Raw genomic sequence first — 20,520 nt, forward strand, 5'->3', positions numbered from 1 at the left:
ATTGTGATGAACGTGACCCATATGTCGGACAGTTATTCCCAGAAACCTATCCCTCCATTATGCGAAACGCGTTCATACAAAGTTAATAATTTTCAATGAACTAATTGCCCCCAAATCGATTCTTTGCATCACTAAGCTAAGCACTGAATCGTTGAGAATTTTTTTTCTCCATGTTTGATGGACGTAATCAAATGTTTCAATAAGTCGATGAACAAAGAGAAAGACTAGGGTGCGATAAAAAAAAAAAAAAAACAAAAGGTATCGTACCGTTGTTGGCGGAAGAGAAAGCTATAAAAGAGTAATTAACCATAATGTACCTCGTTGAAATTAGGATCTAACGTGCTCGTCTGCATGTTCTATCGAACAGTGATAAAAGGGACGCCTATTTCTAATTCAGGATTTAAACGATATTTACTTTTACTAATTATCTTTAAATATTATTTTACCAACAGATCGAACATTTTTCCTTCACTTAAAACTATAATAAGAATAATAGAAAAGTTTTTACTAATGCCTATTCATCCACGAGATATTTGCAGTAATTTCTATACTCACAACAATCCAACCAGGTTTCAATATTCATTGAATGACGTTTAAACACAGACGACACTGACGGCGGTCCAAACGAAAATAAAGTCGAGATACAGTGAAATTCTTTGCAAGCACTCTCTCTCTTTTAAAAATTATGGGAAAAGAAATAAAGAGACTTTCATCTCTCTCATGACGGAGGATTTATAACATTCCTACTCCCAACGCGTGCTTGCAAGGCGTTTTACGTCTCTCATGCTCGAATCATTAAATCACCAACGCATTAGCCGCAAACCTTGCTACACGTGTATTTTTACTAGAGACAACGAATGCGCGCGCCGTGGCTTGATTTTTATTAATGATATCACGAAATTATTATCGTTCGCGTTTTTCCAAAAATAAACGCACGACAATGACGAAGATACCGATACGAGTTATTTATTTATCGAACCACGGACTCAAAGAGCCGCAATGTAGCTTCATGCTTCATCAAGTAAAAGCGAACTTCACAGTTGTTCCGTGAGGTCAATAATCTTGTGTAGTTTTTCAAAAAAAAAAAAAAAGAAAGAGAAAGGAGACAATAAAAAAAAAAAGGAAGAAGAAAGAAAGAAAGACGGGAAAGAAGGAAATAAAAATGCACCAAGGATTGTAGAATCCTCAAGAACATTAACAATCCGCGAGTAGAATTCATTGCGAGATTAATCGTCGATTCATTGGATTTTAAACGCGAAGCAATAATTATTCTTCCGTTTCCTCGTTGAGAATTGACATCGACTTAAGCTATGGAGCATTACCTGCACACGAGGGATACGATGTCACTACCATGTCAAGCTGATGTGATTCGACCTACATTTCCAATAATGCGATACGAATGTATACCGCTGTAAATGACTAATAAAAAATTGCAACGATGCTTCAGATGCTGTAGATTTAAAACTACTGTAACGCACGTCACAATTGTAGAATTGTAAAATAATAAAAAATTGCAGACATTATCGGTATGCAGAATTTAAGTATTGAACATTCTTTGAATTTTTTATCGAAGAAATTTGCTCCTAAAGATGAATACCGATGAAAGGATGGATCTAGTTTCGTAATAAAGGAAATGTAAGCTTCAATAAATTTTTCAATCCAATTTAAAAAAAATTAGGTAAATAGTAAACAACGAATTCTTGTTGTTTAATGTAAATGTTCAATTTTATTCATGCTATGAAGTAACTAAAATACAATTAATTGTATGTACTCCAAAGTGCGTTATCATGTTCATTGACGCAGCGTCGCTAATGCGAGATCGTAATGACATCGCATCGTTCGTATGCACCTATTGTTCTTCATAGACTGATAATGGATGAACAACTCGCGAAATACAATTTAACTGTTCAGATATGTTTCTAAAAAATGGAATGAAAAGTTTTGGATTCTGAATAAACGAGTTAGTTAGTTGGTTTTAATAGGATAAAATAGGTGAGTTCGATAAAGTACTAATAACTTGGAAATTTTTGACAACGAAAGAAATTGTAACTGGAACCATAAATGATTGTGAAATGTCGGTATGGTCAATTGATTCGTTTGTTTTTTTTTCATTCTATTATAATATTGTACTTATTATAACAAGATATCTATTTTCTTTTTAATTTAAACGTTTTAATAAAGAATTCCTGAAATTTACGATTAAACAATTTATAACACCGTGTATAGCGTGTAAGTGACAATGTTGTGTGTGATTAAAACGAGTGACATCCATATGCGTAGTTTAGGAATAATTTCCACTTCCTTTAATTTTACTAATTTAAATACTTTTATCTCGTGGCGCTAATGCTTTGTACAATTATAGTTATTCTACTCCATTCTTTAAATTTCACAGAAAATTTGGATTTGAACTTCGAAGCAGTTGAACTTCGAATTGTATTTTTCAATTCAATTTTTACTTTATTAGGACGTAAATTCTAATAGAAGTATAGACTTGTACGATATTACTATATTACAGGATATCTTTATATAACAATTCTGTGTGAAAAATTTCAATATACATTGTCCGAAGAAAAGGCATTGAAGTCACCAAATAGAGACTCGAAATTTTTATGATATCGTTAAAATCATCTGTCCAAAAAATTAAGAAAGGTTCTTTACTAAAATATTTTGCAGTATCTGTAATTTATAACAAAAGTTAATCGTCAAATGAAATCGATCGATCCCCTGATCTTATTCGAACATTAAAAAACGTAAATTAAAAACTAACTTCGTCCACTACAACGTTTCAACTCTGATTACTGTATATTTAAATAATGCCAACGTTTCACAATCATCGTCTGTTTATTTTCAAATTAATGAAAACCTACTCTCGTTCCCTGCAAAAGTCCAATTTCAGCCGTCGGTACTATTGGCTAAAATTCCAACTGGATCGATCATAATATGCATCACAGCCTCGAACAATTATATAATCTAATGTACGAAGTTAAAAATTTGTCTGGCACAAAAAATGCGATCGTTCGATCAATTTACACGAAGAACAAATCGATCGATTTGACACCCCAATGAGTTTAATCTCGATTCGCGGACAACACGAGTGATCGTTAGAAACGATCAAGTAAAAGTCAAGTCGACATAGAGAAGGAAATCGCGAAACGAGACCGTGGAACAACAATCGATGTTCGATGCGTTTCGGGAAAACGGAACGGGTGAACGCGTGGGTGTTTCGTACTGTCGAAGCGACGCAATAGCTACCCGCGGAATTGAACGTTTAACGTCAGACTGAAGGTCTTCTGACTGGCATGCATATACACCTTTGCCAGAGGAAGAGCAACGAGTCGAGTCTGCGCTGTTTGCACGTGGACGTGGATCTAGAGCGTCAAGAAACGAGAAGTCGCCGGTTAAGAACCGGAGGACTCTGCCAAAAATCTATACACGGTGTGTCTGCAAAATTCCAGGCCCGAGTGAAAAGCCGGGAATAGACTTTCCAGCTGATCTTTGAACTACGGATCAAACACGCGTCTGATATTATGGGCGAACAAAAGGAGGAGATGAATTTGTCAGGAAATAAAGGGAGGTATTAAGGACTTTATTAGATATTTAATGGATTAGGATATGTTGAAATTGTGGATATATGTATAGTCTTCGAAACTATACTGTTAAAATAAGATAATCGAATGGCTTTTTATGTAATTTTATGAAGATATGACGAAGGAGATGATGTAAAGGAATATATCTGACAAATGAAATGTAGGTTCTAGTTTTGGTAAGTCAGTCAGTTATAATATTACATAAAAATGAAATACTCGAAGATAGTAAAATATAGAGGTAAACAAATCTTTATGATGTTTTTTCCCATTACTTCTTACATTTAAAATTTATTATTTTGGCATAGATTATTCTGTCCGTCTGTGGTCAACATGTCATCAATGAAATATTCGAATAAAATATGGGAAACGTAAATACGTTGCCTCTTAGGTAGTTTCCTTACTTACTTAACTTTAAGATTTTACAGTTATACCCTATATTTATTAGGTTCCAGGTAAGCACGTGAAATACAAGACGGCAAATGACGATGCCTGAAGAAATATCATCAAGCAATACAATCTTTATATATGCAATTTTATCGCTATTAAATATTTTCACTAAGAAATTGAGCAAACTTGTATATTTCAGGGTTCACAGATAAATTGCACGAGAAGGTAGGAAGGATATACAAATTAGAATAATCAAAGTAAAATGATGAAAGTTCGTTAAATGTTATTCGATCAATTAATATATTGTTGCTTCATAAATTTATAAACAGTCTCAATAAAATGAAATCGTATAGAGTAGACCCATATTTTTCAGTAAAGGGAACGCAAGCTATCAATGTGAAATCCAAATTCGTTTAGAAATAGTGCCGAACTTCGTAACGTTTCTATTTTGGCAATTATACAATTGCGTAATAAAACAGCAGTGACAGTTTGACGGAGCAGTAGAAACAATTTGAGAAATAGTTTATCGTTTCGCATCGACAAGAGCGTGCGTATTTCGTTAAAATAAAATTTATAGAAAATCTGTGAAATATTAAATCTAATAAACTATCGAAATTCTACGAGTAAACTCAAATTTTTATAGCTAGGAAATTAGAGTTTTCACTCGTATTATCAATTATCATGCGTATATCAAATACATTGTCTACTCACTTTGTTTTGGAGAGATTTGGATCGCTGGTCTTCCTCTTCTCTCGTAACTGTCGCTATAACGAAAACAGTCACATGATACTCAGACATATATACCAACGATAAATACTAAATTAATTCGTCCGAAATGAAATCTCGTTTCATCGAAGCTTATGTAAAAATCAATTTTGCGAAACTCAAACGATGTTTCCGGTCTTGAAATTTTAATTCGTTCCACGAATCATCTGTTTATACGTTACACGCTAGAAAAATTTCGAAATAAAAGTTGTTGAAATTCTTACCTTGTGATGTATCCGCTCCTTGTAACTTTCAGACCTGTTTATGTTTGACGTCTTTGGCTTACTGGAAATATTTTGCTGCACCCTAAGTAATCGTAATTAATAAAGCATAAATTAATGTCTATAACAAAAATCAGCTGAAGGACTGCGATGAATAAAATGAAAACATATTGATGAAACTATGATAATAAATCAAAGCACTTTGAAAATCACATGTTAGAAAAAATAATGCGGATCTTATGAATACAAAGTTATGAAATTGATGCGATAACTACGGCATGAAAACAATTTGAAAACAAATTTCTATAAGATGCTCGTATCGTTGAACGATTTAAAAAATTGTCGTGACGAAATACGAATAAAAGAAACGCAAGGATTTGTTACAAGAATTCCTATAAGTTGCACATGTTTTTTTTATTATAGGGATCAATAGAACAGGGTTGAAGCAATTCAAAGAAAATGTTCTTTTTAGCAATCTCATGCAAGTATGAAGTGCATACATTTCAGAAATATCTTCCCGCGAAGAAGGATTGTCCATACTATCGGCGTGATCGGAGGCTCCGCTGTAAGCGGAAATGCGTCCTCTTTCGCTACTACTACGCGTGTTTCCGGCTATAACGCCCCCGCGATGCTCTCCTAAAAACATGAAATAAACGAACGTATTCATTAATTATTTCGATATCTGTACTAGTCTAATACACTAATTTGGCTAATCGCCGATAAATATATTCTCAATTTTAATTCACTTATATTCAGTCAACTTTGTTTTATATTATATAGATTACTTTTCCTATACATAATGTTTATAGGATATCAAAGACTCTTCTAGACTTTTCAGTATAATTTGAATAGAGCGTTAGAAGAATCGATTGTAGTTTTCAATACGCGTTTATTTTATCTTCCGTTTTTGTTAAGAAATGAAAGCATTTAATAGGATAAAGAAATCGTAGTGTAACAGAATCGGTAACACAGTATAGTTAAATTATTTTGATTCGCATGAATGCACCATAAAAAAGGCCATCGCAGGTGTGTTACAAGCGAACCTATCGATTTTCGATACTATACTTCTGTACGCTTACTTTTCCTTCTCGGATATACTGTTCTTTTAAAATGCATTAAATTTATAAACAGCGTTTTAAAAATACAAATGGATCTCTAAATACTCATTGTTATTATAGAAATTTCTCCAACTTGTAAAATTCACACAAACTTAATGTAATAAATGTACTAAGTATAAATTGAAAAAAAAAAAAAAAAAAGAAACGTAATTGAATTTAACGTGCATATTACTTGAAGAATCGATTAGAGGCAATCATGATAATTAGACAAGATCGCTGTTCTTCGATTTTTTTTTTCCACAAATTAGAGTATGTCGAATATAAAGATATGACTAATTTTGTCCAGAAATTCCACATAATAATACGAAAGAATCTTCCTATCGCAGGGTTAATGGAAATGAAACGAATATTTCGATTTAACTCGTCTATTTGATGCCAGCAAGCATCAAATTAACACGGTCCATGATGTCTGGCATTTCTCCAACTATCCAGTCGTATGTGGAGGCTTATCAGGTAAGGAATGCGGTTCAGGGTAAAAGCAGATCATGAGAACGTGTGCGGAGAGGGTGGTTACATTTAATCTCTAGCTAAGCAAATACACAGATCAAAATCGATTTATCACGTCAATAAAATACCGTAAATCGATCAAAGGAACATAATTCTAACGTAATTCTCTAACTGTAGACAACATGCAATCAGCTACATTAAATAGGTATTTTTGAGCTGACTGAATACACGAGTGTATAGTATTATATCCGTCTATGATCGCCGATTTAAGATTCTTCGTAGAAAATTTCGCATTCGTTCCGTTCAAAGAAAACTAAACAATTATTCGATAATAAGTAAATTGTTTTGTTACAGCCGTGAGGTCTGGAAGGCTGTCACCCACCAGATTAACATCCAACAATATGAATTTAACTAACGTTTGTCACAATTCCTTTCCTAAATTATCTGAAAGACCAAATGGACGATGATTAAGCATCGCTAACCCCGTGAAGTTTGAAGATCGAGGAAGGAGGTCAAATAATCCGAGTGAAATCGTAATATCATCAAAGACCACCGATGTCAACATTTCGCTGACTGGAAAAAAGTTAAATGGCTAAATAAATATCCAATGAAGGCTCGGTACCGCCTAAAAATAGCATCGTAAAAAAGTTGGTGTTCTTGAACCTCGTAAGCAGACAGATAGTTATAGATCAGCAGGGGTAGGTATGCTGAGGGGATGCAACGAAGGAAAAGCTTAAGTCTCGAGTATTTTTAGATAGGGCGATGTAGGCGCGTGTCGCAGAGGCCGGAAATCGTTTTGTGGGCCCCTCCTTCCCGTTTTCTTCTTCGTTGTTGTCGTTGCCGTCTGCGTTCGTGCCGCACAAGATCTATCTTATTTTCTTTCCTCTCGTTTCAACGCATACTTGCCACATAGTTACAGCAAATGACAATCATCATTCAAATAAAGTCACTCAGTCAGAAATGAAAACTGGCGATCCAACTATCGGAAAATCTTTTTCATACGAAACAATTTTTCATAGCTTAGAAATCTTTAAAATCTGTTTTTGCATACAAATTATTTAATTATTATATTAATAATATATCATACGTTGCCATTTGAACTTGAGATAAAGAAAAGAAAGAAAATGTCTTTACCATACAGAATTAACCAGTTTTGTAAAAACAATACTTAAATGTATGACCTCTGTTTTGTACTCTGCATTTTATATACAAGTTACACCTTGATAGTTGCTTCGAACTATTTTAGATATTTCATCATAAAAATTATCAATGTATTATATTTAACACGGGACCAAAATACTCGTATCTTCATATAAGCTTAAAATACTTTTCTGTAATATTCCAAATTTCATCCTTAACTACGTGAATACTTATAATTTGCATCACAGCATGATCATTATAATTATGCCTGTATATACTCAATACAGAACGATGAAATTTATATTAATGAAAGAGTGAATTCAAAGGTTGAAATGTTTCTTTACGAGAAAGAAATCCATGTTTTTCTTCAATGAAATCACGAAGAAGCATGTATAGATGCAAAAAATAAACAATCCGTCTACATGACTGCGTGCGATTTCCAGTACATTCTGGTCTAATTTTGTCTAGACACGTAGTATTTGTATAGCCGCAAGGTTCCCCGTTCATGAGATATCTGCCGGAGAAAAGCCAAAGATGAGGACAAAATAGCCACCCATATCATCTTCAATATTGGCTTTATAGACGCAGTGAAAATTTATGAACGTATCTGACGAGCAACACGCGGCAAGAATTTCTACCGAGTGGCTTGTTAAAGCTTGGCAATTCCTGTTTTTAACTTCTACGACTCCAGCGAAACGTTCCTACGCGCCACAGAAACATTTCCTTCCGAAAGTTCACAACTTTCAATGTTACTAATAAAAATTTGATCAATCAGAGTTTACCATTGCCGTACAGATCAAAACTTTTAGAACGTATCCAATTTTATGAAAATTTGCAAAGATCGATAAGTAACCAAACAAATTGAATCCCTTCAAAAATATCGCGAATCATATAGAAGTAGTTACAAGACTCGAAGAAATACTTCAAATTTGATTTTCGATTTTATATCGATCTTCTTGTTTGATTTCTGATTTTTCGTTTTTCACGTTCATCCGATACATTTATTTGGCAGACGCGAAAGACAAAACGAGAACTGTTGAAACAAACCTGTCTCTTTCTCTACACCAGTAATTTCCTTCAAACCGGTGTCGTCAGGCTTGCTCGAAGAATCAGTCCCATCGTAGAATACACTATCGTTCACGTTTTCACAACACGTTGATACATTTAGACGATCCAAACCAACGATCAAAGCTGTTTCTATAATTTTGCTCGGTTCGCGTGTCTTTCTCACAGCGGCAAAAGTCTCCCAAACTTTACCAGCAAATGAGCCTTTGCTCATGTGTGGCACCACGGTTCTCTGCTTGATCGTTTTCAGCTTCGTTTTCTTTGCAACTTTGTCTTTGCTTACTTTTTCGCGCACCACTATCGAACCTATTCCGATTGATATATTTTTCTAACGTTTCTCGCGAATCCAAACATTCATTGTAGAATCCATTTGAAATTCGAAGAATCTCCATTCGTGTTTAGTAGATACGTTATTATTTAATTAATTATTTCAAAAACTGATTCTGAGAACTGTGATTCCTTGCAATAGTTTATGAATCATAATGTGAAACATGACATACGCTAAAAAGTTACAAGCTACAACTTCTCATAATCAAATATTAAATAGTGAACTTCTATATTGATAAATTCTATTCACATTGGTATAATTAGTTTCTTTTTCTAAATTAATTTATCGCTACGATCTTTAACAATAGTATTCACTTAAAAATACATATCAGCACAAACTTTACTGTTTCGGTAATCTTCGTATTTCCTCATGAACGTTCCGATAATGATATCGAAACGACGATAATGAAAACCAGAATGTTTAGTCACTAGCATCACGTAATTATCAAAAAGAAGAAAAAAATACAATAAAACGCGCCGCCTAGAGGAGGCTCTTCGATCCAAATGAATTATTAGATATTCACGCCATCTTTACCGTCACCCTTCAGCTTCCGATTGAATCTGTTCCTGCATCTTCCCGAGGAAAGCCTGAAGCTAGCAAAGCCAGCGATCAGGGGCGAGGGGTTGGTGGTCGTTGGGTAAGGGTTGCAGTCCGGTTCCCCCTGCAAGGGATCACGCAACTGTTGCACCTCGACCATGTGCACACCTCGATGTTTCACCACCGAGAAAATAATAATCGGGGTGGTTTCTCTACTTCTCGCGGCAACAACCGAGCTGACACTAATTTCCCTTGAAGCCGCTCTCGCTTCTTTTCCTCGGAGACTGCCGTTGGTTTCCGGTTAGACCCCACCAGACCGCCCCCCGCTCGTTTTACAACTACGTTCACGCGTAAGTGTATTCACGAATGTACAGGGTGTGCGTGTGATTCTGATTTTCAAATCCCTCCGACCTAACCCTCGGGGAACATCAAGGACGATCTTCACGTTCAAGATATTGATGTACTTAAAGTCTCTCTTAAAGGGTAGCTCTCTCTTGCTCAACTTTTCTTCTGTTACCTCTTACAGCGCCGAGAGATACTACTTGCCAGACCCCAGCTTTATTTTACTTGTTTACGTTGTTTGTTACGAGCGTAGAAACGTTAATGAGAAAAGTGATCGCTGTGGAATTCTTTGTGGCTTGTTGAGACCCTTTTTCGTTAATTTTGTATACGTAGTCGTTGGTTTTATGAATGGATACTTTTGAGAAATTTGCGGATTCGTATTTAACAGAGAATAGATTGTGATAACATGTACAAGGTTCTCTAAATATTATAAAATTCTTGAAAATTAATATAAGCAGTAAAAAAATAATAAGTGAACAAGTTAACAAAATGATGATTGAACTGTTACAAGTGTAACTCGTTTAATTTATATGTGCAATTTAGAAAACTTACAACAGAAAGTTTTTGTAAGATAGTTATACGTATTATCTTTAAGCAAACAGCAAATTGCTTATACACCCTGTATATAAATACAAATCTATGTGGTTGTGATTCTAGGCCTCTTTCCGCGGTTTCCTCTCTTCTCTGTTCTTCCTTCCTTCCTCTTCTCTTTTATAAATTCAGTAGAAAAGAGCGCAGTGCACAACCAACACAATTCGTTTTGCGAAACTTCCTTATCGGACAACGCGATTATTGTAACAACGAAACTTGATAAAAACCTACACTCCGTCTCAAACGTATGAAATATCGATTATGTACTTCAACATTGACACTCTTCTCTTTAATTTTTTCTTTTAAACGATTGTACAAATATTAAAGAACACGAAAATATTGTTATTAATACGCATAACATTACATAAAATAATTACTACTTTCGATAGAATCGTCACTAGAAACGTGGAATAATCCTTAATATTTTTGTAGCGAATCGATGTATTTTTACAAAACTTGCATATATTCACGAAAACGTTTTATCAAGCCAACACACTATCAATTTAAAAGGCTGAGGAGAGGATGTCGATAAAGAACCATCGAGGGTCGTAACAAACAATTTTCAACGAATTTTTCAAGTGGGAATTTTTGCACAACTAACTTCATTACACTTCTTTCACCATTGGCGATATGCTTTAAATTATTTTTTAATGAAAGAGAATGAGAGTTATCATTAATTTACAATAAATGTTAAGTGCTTCCGACGAGACAAACAATCCTAACAATGGCTGACGCGTTCGTCAAGGAACGCCTCATTCGAAATGAAGACAGTAAACTACGAGATAACGGATAACATTAACAAAAAGGAAGAAAAATATATAGGCATCACACTTACATAGTTAAACAAGCATACGTAATCGTAAGTTGCAACGACAGTATGATGTACAACAAAACATTGCGAATTGATATAGATATTATCGTCGTGGAAAATGTATGTTTAACGAAAAGTTGAATTTATTTGTACTTTGTCACTCTGAACAAAGTACGTATACTTGTATTTGTCAGCACAAAATTATTTATGGTGCATCGTGTGCGGTGCAAAATATAGATTTGTTCTGAGAAATACACTAAAATTAATAGCATTTGGTAAGTTATCACGCTATGTAACGAATGAACTAATTAATATAGACGTATTCTTATTTTATATATAATATGAAAAAAAAAAGATTTATTGTCGATTTTCCATGAATTAATATATTTGACTATCATGAGATTTAAAAAATTTTAGTATATTATCATATATTTAAAAATAAAGCAATAAATATGTTATTGTATACTACGAGATATAAAATATCAAAATTTATTTCCTTTGATTGGAACAAAATATAGCTATAAAACTTTGTAAACAACAAACAATAAATGATTAAACAATAAATCATAACGTTAACGCAACGGCGTATGTAGTTACAAACTCCATTGTTTTATACGATTGCTGCAGTTAAAAGTATATTTTTCTAATATTATTTCATTTAATAGTTTAATGCAAGTAGCAAACTTACCATTTTCACCATCAGTCAATGTACCAGTATCTTCCTCGTTCCTTTTAATCTTGTCTGTAACAATAAAATATCCTATATTATAAAAACAAACTATTAAAAGACAAAGAAGCCTACAAAATTCACATTTGTACATTTATTTACGATATACGTGTACATAGAAGGGAAGCAGTACAACAAATATTTCTGTCATAGAGTGTAATGTAAAATTCGAATTATTTACCATGAAACATGTGATTTTGAGGATGATGATGGTGTGATGATGGTGGTTTCCTTTCAGGCCTGATACGCTCCATCAATTTGCTTATACGATCATTGCCTCTTTCCTTTCTAACCAATGGTCCAGGACAATTTTCTTCTACTACTCGAACACATTGACGATGAACACTTAGAGAACAATCTGTAACAAAATGGAAAAGTTGCTTCAATTTTTAATTGTGTCGATATTCACACGTGATCTCAAATTTATATTTTCTAATTTTTAATTTAGTAATATCTATATCTAAATTTACACACCACTACATAAATATCCTTGAGGTCCAATTCCACCAATGATAAGTTGACAATGATTACAATAAGTAATAGTAAAGTATTGATGAGCTACAAAATGATGACCTCTGATTGTCATTTTTCTTGTTTTTCCTGTAAGCAGGCGGGCTTTGAGATTTGACTTATCTTTTGCGACAAAAGTAGGTACTCGATCAAGCGATACTGGTCGAACTTGAAAAATTTTTGTTAATATTGTTGCCAAACCAGCTGCTGTTGTGAATTGTCGCAAATCTACGTGTTCTTTTTCAATATCTTCTCTGAAACATTATATAAATAATAATGTAACGCTATATGCCATGATATGTTAAGAATTAAAACTATGTATATTTTTTTGTTAATGAACTTACAAATAAGGCTCCATTTTGGGTAAGAGGTATGTTTCTATGATTTTTGTTTCTCGCGCCTTATCAGATGCACTTTCATCCAACTGAGCGTCGCTTGGACCAAATAACGTACCTAATCCAGCAGTTCTCTTTTGTTGAAAGTCTGCAAGTTGCTCGTTTAGCTCTTCTTTTGCACGTGTACGAGCTTTCCAAAATATCTGCCAAGAATACAATATTTTATATAATCATATCCGGCAAACGATGCGTATATACTTTTGCATAACACATACTTTTCGTAGAATCTCTTCCTTATCAGATTCCTTTAAAAGAACGTCGTCTATTTCATGTGCTACATTTTCGTCTACATTATGCAGACGGAGAGGCTATATATAAAACGGTTTTGAGTTAAATATGATCCCCATATATTCAAGAGAAAAAAGATATCTTTTTCAAATTACTTACTGCACCAGGTACTAAAAAACTAGAATGAATTTCATATGCCCACTTCCTCATTTCTTTTGCATTGCCTTCTTTGTACAGATCCGTTACTAAGTAGAACAACTAAAATAATATAATAATTTAAACTGACTTTGGATAATAAAATTCAATATTCGAAGACATCACCACTATATATGACATAATACTTACCAGACTGGAGGGATCGCTGTTTGACAAAACATAATTAATAAATACAGCAAGGTGTGCATGATGTCCCCATAATCGAGACAAAGATTTGAATGGTCCATGGTCTTCTAACTGTCCCTACAACGACAATTAACATAGCAATTATGAATCCATATGAATGATTTCATTTAAAATTAAAAACAAAGAACTATATATAAAATTTATAAAACTCACAACTTCTTGATCACTCATATCATCGTCTTCCATTGACATAATTGGCTGCTGTAATATTGGCAGTCCAGGAATGCCTTCATTTAATATTGTCTAAAGAAGGAAAAATACATTGTTAAGTATCACAGATTATTTAAGGAACTCAGCTTTTCGATTAAAAACTTACATCGTTAATAGTAGAACTGGAGGTATCGTTTCCTGGACTAGCAACTGGATATGGTGGAGGTGGAGTTCCTGGAGGAGTGATATGAGGTAATTCATCTATATCAATGTCACTATGCCTTACATGCCTTGGAGGAGAAAGATCATTCATTGACTCTGATGCTATTAAACGTCTACTAGCTTCTGATGGAGAAATAGTTGTTGTTCCCAATTGTTCTGGACTGGATTTCGTTCGTTGATGTTTATTAAGTGAATTTGAGGAACCCAAATTTGCACCCTGTGAAAGCTATAAGGAAATTAAATACTTATTTATTAAATAATAGATAATCAGAACATTATATCAGTAAATTAAATACAAGAATAAACTAGAATATTGAGTGATTCATTATGCAGAAATACTATAAAATTGTACTATATGCATTTCATACCACACACCATAAGAATTGCTAAACACTGCAATCACAGTAAACGAAATAAAACATATACTTAACAGACAATGTTTAAAGGTACATACTGCATAACCATAAATTTTTCTTAGATCACATAAAGTATATTTCAGTACATATCACAAACATACTTAAAATACATTACTTAATAAAATATATTACTCAAGCAACACTTCAATAAACAAGCACAGTTTCTGAAATGTAATATTTGTCATAAGTTTTTGATGGAACTACACATAAGGTATTTGCAAAAGAAGCAAAACAAAGTATTATTATAACATAGGTACTTGATTATTATTTAACATAATTGTGATAGATGTATTAAATGATATGAAATTTAATAGGAATGATATTTATAAAATATATTTTAAAATATAAAAGTATAAATTATCCAATATATAAATATCTGTTAAAGGTATTCACATTGTGATTCTGTGGTACTTCTCTTTTACCATGCATACATTGATATAAATTATTTATTTAATGACTTAGCGATTAAACTACTTACAGAGTTAGGTATGCCATGACTGGTGGTTGAGGGCGTTAAATGAGTCAACAGATGACGCTCCAGCTCCAACTGGGCTACGTGGTGCGTATTTGTAGTAGGCGGAGGTCTGGGAGGCAATGGTGGCGGAGACAGGCTTTGCATGGACAAGGATTTACGAGATGGTAGAGGCGGTGGTACATCACCACTGCTACTACTTAAGGGTGAATAATAACCCGGGGAACACGAGGTGTTTGTTACCAACGAGCAAAGCTGTAAGACACAACAAAAGCTGGTTAGATAAAGTTAGCAAAAGCTTAAATACATCCCTATATGGCTGCATTTGAAAATTTCAATTGTAATACAAGCACACATTGTATAAAAGTTGTATCTATACAGCTCAAAAAATATATGTATAAAAGCAGAACATAGGCTTTGTTATTTCTTGTTGTTTATCATAATATACTGTAAGCTACTAATAAATATATCAAAGATTACCGAACTACTATAATAATCAATGATTAAACTTATATTCATACTCTCGTCATTATGCTTTCCATTCATAAAAATAAACATCTCAATAATATCATGCCGAGCAACTATTTAATACACTGAATAACATAAACTGGGACTGTCAAACACTGACATAAAAGCAAGACACAATAAAATATATAGGGACATAAGAAATGTTAATGAATGTAAGCGTTAAAACGAATTCACGTCTTTATGAATAAGATTATGAATAATAACATAATATTTATGATGTAATATATGTATGAACAATGAACAATTATAGTTTACTGGTATAAAATTAATGCAGGATATTAATGCAATAATTAGAAATTTTCAAAGTAACTTGAACATATTATTAAAGCATACCGTAAGATTAAAAAACCATACCTGTTCATTGGTTGTAATAGCAGCTAGTTGGTCCTGCAGAGTGCGTACCCTCCTTTCGGCGCCCGCTAGTTCTGTTTGTCGTGCTACAACATTAACATTACTACTACCAGTACTAGCTTTCGCGAGTTCGCTGCGAAGCTTATCAACGTAACTTTGTTCTTTCTCCAACATAAGCTGGAATGTATGAACGCGCTGAGTTTCCAATTGCCGTTTTTTCTCGTGCTAAAATATAAGAACAGGATTTGTATTATATTATACTTTTATTATATTAAAAAGTTATCGAATCCAATTCATAAATCCCTTCGTAAATAAAGCAAAAAATATCGACTTACATCAACGGGTTGAGGTCCTGTAATACGTGCGTTACACGGTGCACCGGTCGCTGGAGCAGTCGACGCCCTGAGTAAGGAAGTTGCCGGTTGCGAGGGTGATACCATCGTGGTACCGGCTGATAAACTAACTGGTCGCTGGTGTCCACCCGCCAAACCAACTTGCAGCCCTGTGGCCGTCGTTGTCGCGCTATTCGTTGCAACTGGCTTCTGCTGTACCGTCAGTACCACCTGCGTCGAAGCTGCAACAAGGGTTCAAGGACGATGATTAGTCACCTTTCGCATACCTCCGCCGGTCCTTCCCCCGCGTTTGACCCTCCACCTTTCTTTTGAGACTTGCTCGAACAGTCAGTACTTGTATTTTCTTTCACAAGAATTTAGATTCCTCTCGACTATTAAATGTTTTCTATGGATAATCTGTGTACACTAAATACTACGTAATTACGAAAATTTGTCAATTGAAATCATCAGTAATATTGTACTGTACTGATTTTAAGGTTTTGACATGCCTTTATGTTTAATGTAAATTGCGTGTTTTGTTTTTTAATTATTTGTATGTATTTAATAAACGATCATGCGATCGTTGATACGCAATATCTGATAAGTAATCTGAAAAGTACAGGTTGTGTATACGCTATTGCGACAACCAAATGTTCATTAAGAAATCGTAAAGTCATATAGCAAACTTGTAAGCAAAGAATTGAAAGTAATCTTGGTCGTGGCTATAATTAAAATATTCTTCAATGAGTATATATATACTTTGTAAAGGATTAAACTGTTAAAATTTATCGATGACAAATTTTCGATAGACCTAAAACTACTTATCCAAGCAGAGTATAAAAGAATTCCTAGATCTCTTATCAGACAAAAAAAATTGTAATAGCGAATAAAAATGTAAACAGAATACATTTATCATGAATAGAATGTTTATATAGAACTAACTACAAATCTAGTCTCTGCTTACGCCGTCAATGACTCATTCCTACGCTCAGCTGAGACGTATGACGTCATTATATTTTTCTAATTCTGGAAATGCATATCCGTATCAGAAAATTAATTAACAAAACCGATAATCAAAATCTCAAATCCGATATACAAATCCGCAACAACAGCTTGGATTTCGAAAACGCGAGTGTATCGTGGTATCTCTTCCTCAAAGTTGTTGCCTAAACAAGCACTCCGAAAATATGCACAACTTGCCAAATATTTGCATTTTTATGGATTCAGAGAATATATATATTACTCGAGGAACCTGCAACTTTACACAGTTTGTAACAGGATGCAATTTCGTGTTTCTCTGATACGAAGGAATCACAAATGATCGTACGAGAAATAAGTAAAATTCCAAAGAACAATAATCCGTGTCCTAACGGTAAAATTACATAATTGCGAACATGAACGTAAACGTTTCAGAAGAAGCTGAAAATACCAGAGTACGCTTTCGCACGAGCTTTCTTCCAAGCTTGCCTGAGGTCATACGTGGTTCGCGTCTTCATATAGATACACAACGTCGACGAGAACAAACACGTTCGAACCGGTAAATCGATCTTTCAATGAAATTTTGGTATCAGCGATTCGAGGATGTACAGTTTCACGGAGAGATATCACGCGCATCGAGAGCCGTGTCGTCTGCAAAACTGCGTAAAACGATTGGCGATGACCGAGGCGATACGTGGAGCAGTAAAGACATTCGTACCGAGAAACTTGGCCCCAGGTACGTGTATTAATATGAATGACGAGATTCTTATGTTTACACGCGCGTACACGACTAATCCTCGATATATGACCAGATCTCGTCATTTGACTATATGCTATAACACCTCGGTAAACCCACTTTAATACTATAATTCGTTTCTGCAACGTAAAAATCTCGATAACTGGGAATTACTAGGAAATAGATCTACGGATGTTTTCCTATCGTAACGATGGAAATCTCCTACGTGTGTGTTTTGTTTTTCAGCAAAGTTTACTTTTTGTCTTTTATTACAAGGTATTGCTGTAATTATTTTTAGTTTCAATTATTTTTTTTAGACAATTTTTTATAGAAAACATTTCAATTTTTATGAATGAAGATACGTTTTGTTTACGATAAGGAAGCACATAATTTCCTTTTACACCTAATAATCAAATTTCTTAACCAAAGAACTTTAATTTATAAAATAAAAAAAAAAGCTTATGATACAGGATTGGATTTTCTTCTTAAAAGATTAGAATTTTCCTGAAACTTTATATAAACTTTATATCTGGTAAAATTAAGATGACCTTTCTTTCCATTTTTTTGTATGATTGAGTACTTGAAACGTCATACAAATTAGCATAATGATTTGGAAAATCCCGAAGGAAAGATTGACTCAGCTGTAAATGGCAGTGATTTAACGGTCAGTTAAGGATCTTCTCGTATTCTGCACATGAACGCCATTCCTCATAAAACTATCTTTATTTATTTTCACAAGACAAAAGTTACTTCAACCAGTAAAACGTTCTAACACGGTTAATTCCCGTTAAAATACTCATACTAGTCTATACCCTGTTTGTTCTCGGTAATTCTCACGCTGAACATCTGCAAGTTTTCTAATTTCCAAATCCAAATTATTTTACCGATACATCTTTAGAAGTGCGTTTATTACACGGAAAAACTTCACAAACTTTGGTATACTGTTATGATTTGGTATGCAAATGAGATTTTTATTGTATTTGTTAAAAAATGTTTGTATTGGATCGATTTTAAATATTCATGAGTCTAGCGAAATCTGAATACGTGTAAGAGTTGCTGCCTTATGAAATGATTAAGTAGGACAGTTAGCGTACTTTGGAAAGTTATTAGATTTGGATACACAACACCATCTCACATTCAAAAAGTGTTAGATTACGCGACATATTGCATCCGGTTTCGAAATCTTTTACATGTTACAAACTCTTTTACAACTCTCTAATTATTTATTTTACTTTTGAATTATTAGCTAGCAATAATGATTACAGAGTGAATACAAATATACAAATGAACACGACATAAAAGGAAAACTATTTGCTTTCTACACAAAGAAATTTATTTTACTTCAGTATCTCAAGGAACTAATCGCAACGTGATAAAATAAGAGGGAATAACGCAACCTGAAACAACTCTCGTTTCATTTTGTTCACGCGTTATGCCTGAAACGTAATAGAATTTTGTGGAATTACAGCACAGTTAAAACTACGATGGAAAAGACACGTTTATAGTCATTGTGTTGTACCTGAATTGTTAGGAGGAGGAAGATAGACTCTATGAACCAACCGTCACCGCTATAAACTCGCATGCTTACATCACTGGAAACGTCGCCACAGAAGCTTCGTTGACGTCGGTATATCCAAGATAAAATCACCGACAATCATTCGTGATCTTTATAAATGTCTCTTTTTTCAAATACAACAAACAAACTTAACTCTTCTTTTTCGATTTTTTGTAATATATAAACGTTGGTCATGCGTCACTGCACTTGACATATCTCTCTAGATACTTGCTTTAATTTATAGAAAAGACAGAGACAGATTGCTCGATGGAGTTTCGCATACTCAAACGTTGATTATCCTAACTACACGTAGAATGAACTTCCTTTCGCAAGCCTCCGCGCTTCCTTCTTTTTTTACGCAATGTCTGTGATACAGCTTCAAATTAAATTGCATTGCCCGCTCAAATCGATGAGCTTTACGGATCAATTTCGATAAAAGCTTTCCAGGCATATATACCCCGACAGGTTTTGATCAAGCACCAGTTTGAGTATGGAAAAACAAAAAACATTGAAAAGCAATATGAAGTTTGACTCTACTTTTTCTCGATTTCGCTTAATTGAACAGAGTTTTGTGAGATCTAGAATAAATGAATCGTAATGTAATTCAATAAAATTAAATTGCAGTTTAATCTTGTTCAGAGAATCATTTATATCAATAAGATATCAATTATAGTTCTATTAGATATACAACGATTTATTCAATTTCTTCATTTCTTTCTTTTAATATCTAACTAATATTCTAAATACAAGATGCTTTTATTATCTAAAAATAATTAACCATTTTACTCTTCTATCTCAATTTGTTACTTTGAAGATAATTCTTTTAAAACATAATACCTAAGTACTTTATCTACTTTTATAAAATACAGGTCAATGGCCTGGCCTATACTAAGCTAGATTGAATTATACGCACCCCTTGTGATGATCAACGACACATAAGAATACCTTAGAAAGTATGAACTACCCCATGTGTGTTTATATTACAAGTTTACTAGACTGACTACGTAAAAATGCTCAATCGACGGGAAAATCCTATCATGGAGAAAAAATGTTCTTCCCCTTTGTATTCGTGAGTATATAAAGGAAAACTAGAATAGGAAATAATATTGTTATTAATAAAATATTAAGCGATCAAATTTTGATTATATTAAAGAATAAAAGATAATGAATATCATTTGG

At 33.7% G+C, this 20,520-nt stretch overlaps 1 protein-coding gene across 5 annotated transcripts in view; it reads right to left on the reverse strand.

The window, feature by feature from the left end:
• Window positions 1-20,520, reverse strand: part of LOC126868678 (rho guanine nucleotide exchange factor 11) — a 34,410-nt gene that overhangs the window by 7,245 nt on the left and 6,645 nt on the right. For 3 of the 5 annotated variants that reach the window (XR_007690684.1, XM_050624417.1, XM_050624418.1), the window contains exons 5-19: window positions 16,076-16,314; window positions 15,744-15,965; window positions 14,868-15,116; window positions 13,918-14,199; window positions 13,755-13,844; window positions 13,545-13,658; window positions 13,359-13,457; window positions 13,187-13,279; window positions 12,921-13,114; window positions 12,541-12,830; window positions 12,248-12,424; window positions 12,028-12,081; window positions 5,461-5,596; window positions 4,964-5,045; window positions 4,686-4,738 (exon numbers count right to left, since the gene is read on the reverse strand). Coding sequence is in view for 4 of the 5 variants with exons in the window: in XM_050624417.1 (XP_050480374.1) it covers window positions 4,686-4,738; window positions 4,964-5,045; window positions 5,461-5,596; window positions 12,028-12,081; window positions 12,248-12,424; window positions 12,541-12,830; window positions 12,921-13,114; window positions 13,187-13,279; window positions 13,359-13,457; window positions 13,545-13,658; window positions 13,755-13,844; window positions 13,918-14,199; window positions 14,868-15,116; window positions 15,744-15,965; window positions 16,076-16,314 (2,374 nt within the window). In the remaining variant the exon portion in view is untranslated. Of the gene's footprint in view, window positions 1-4,685; window positions 4,739-4,963; window positions 5,046-5,460; window positions 5,597-12,027; window positions 12,082-12,247; window positions 12,425-12,540; window positions 12,831-12,920; window positions 13,115-13,186; window positions 13,280-13,358; window positions 13,458-13,544; window positions 13,659-13,754; window positions 13,845-13,917; window positions 14,200-14,867; window positions 15,117-15,743; window positions 15,966-16,075; window positions 16,315-17,501; window positions 17,716-20,520 lie in introns of those variants that run through there. The other 2 variants (XM_050624419.1, XM_050624420.1) reach the window with 2 other exon arrangements.

The sequence above is a fragment of the Bombus huntii genome, chromosome 8 (genome assembly GCF_024542735.1).
Source record: "Bombus huntii isolate Logan2020A chromosome 8, iyBomHunt1.1, whole genome shotgun sequence".
Lineage (NCBI taxonomy): Eukaryota > Metazoa > Arthropoda > Insecta > Hymenoptera > Apidae > Bombus > Bombus huntii.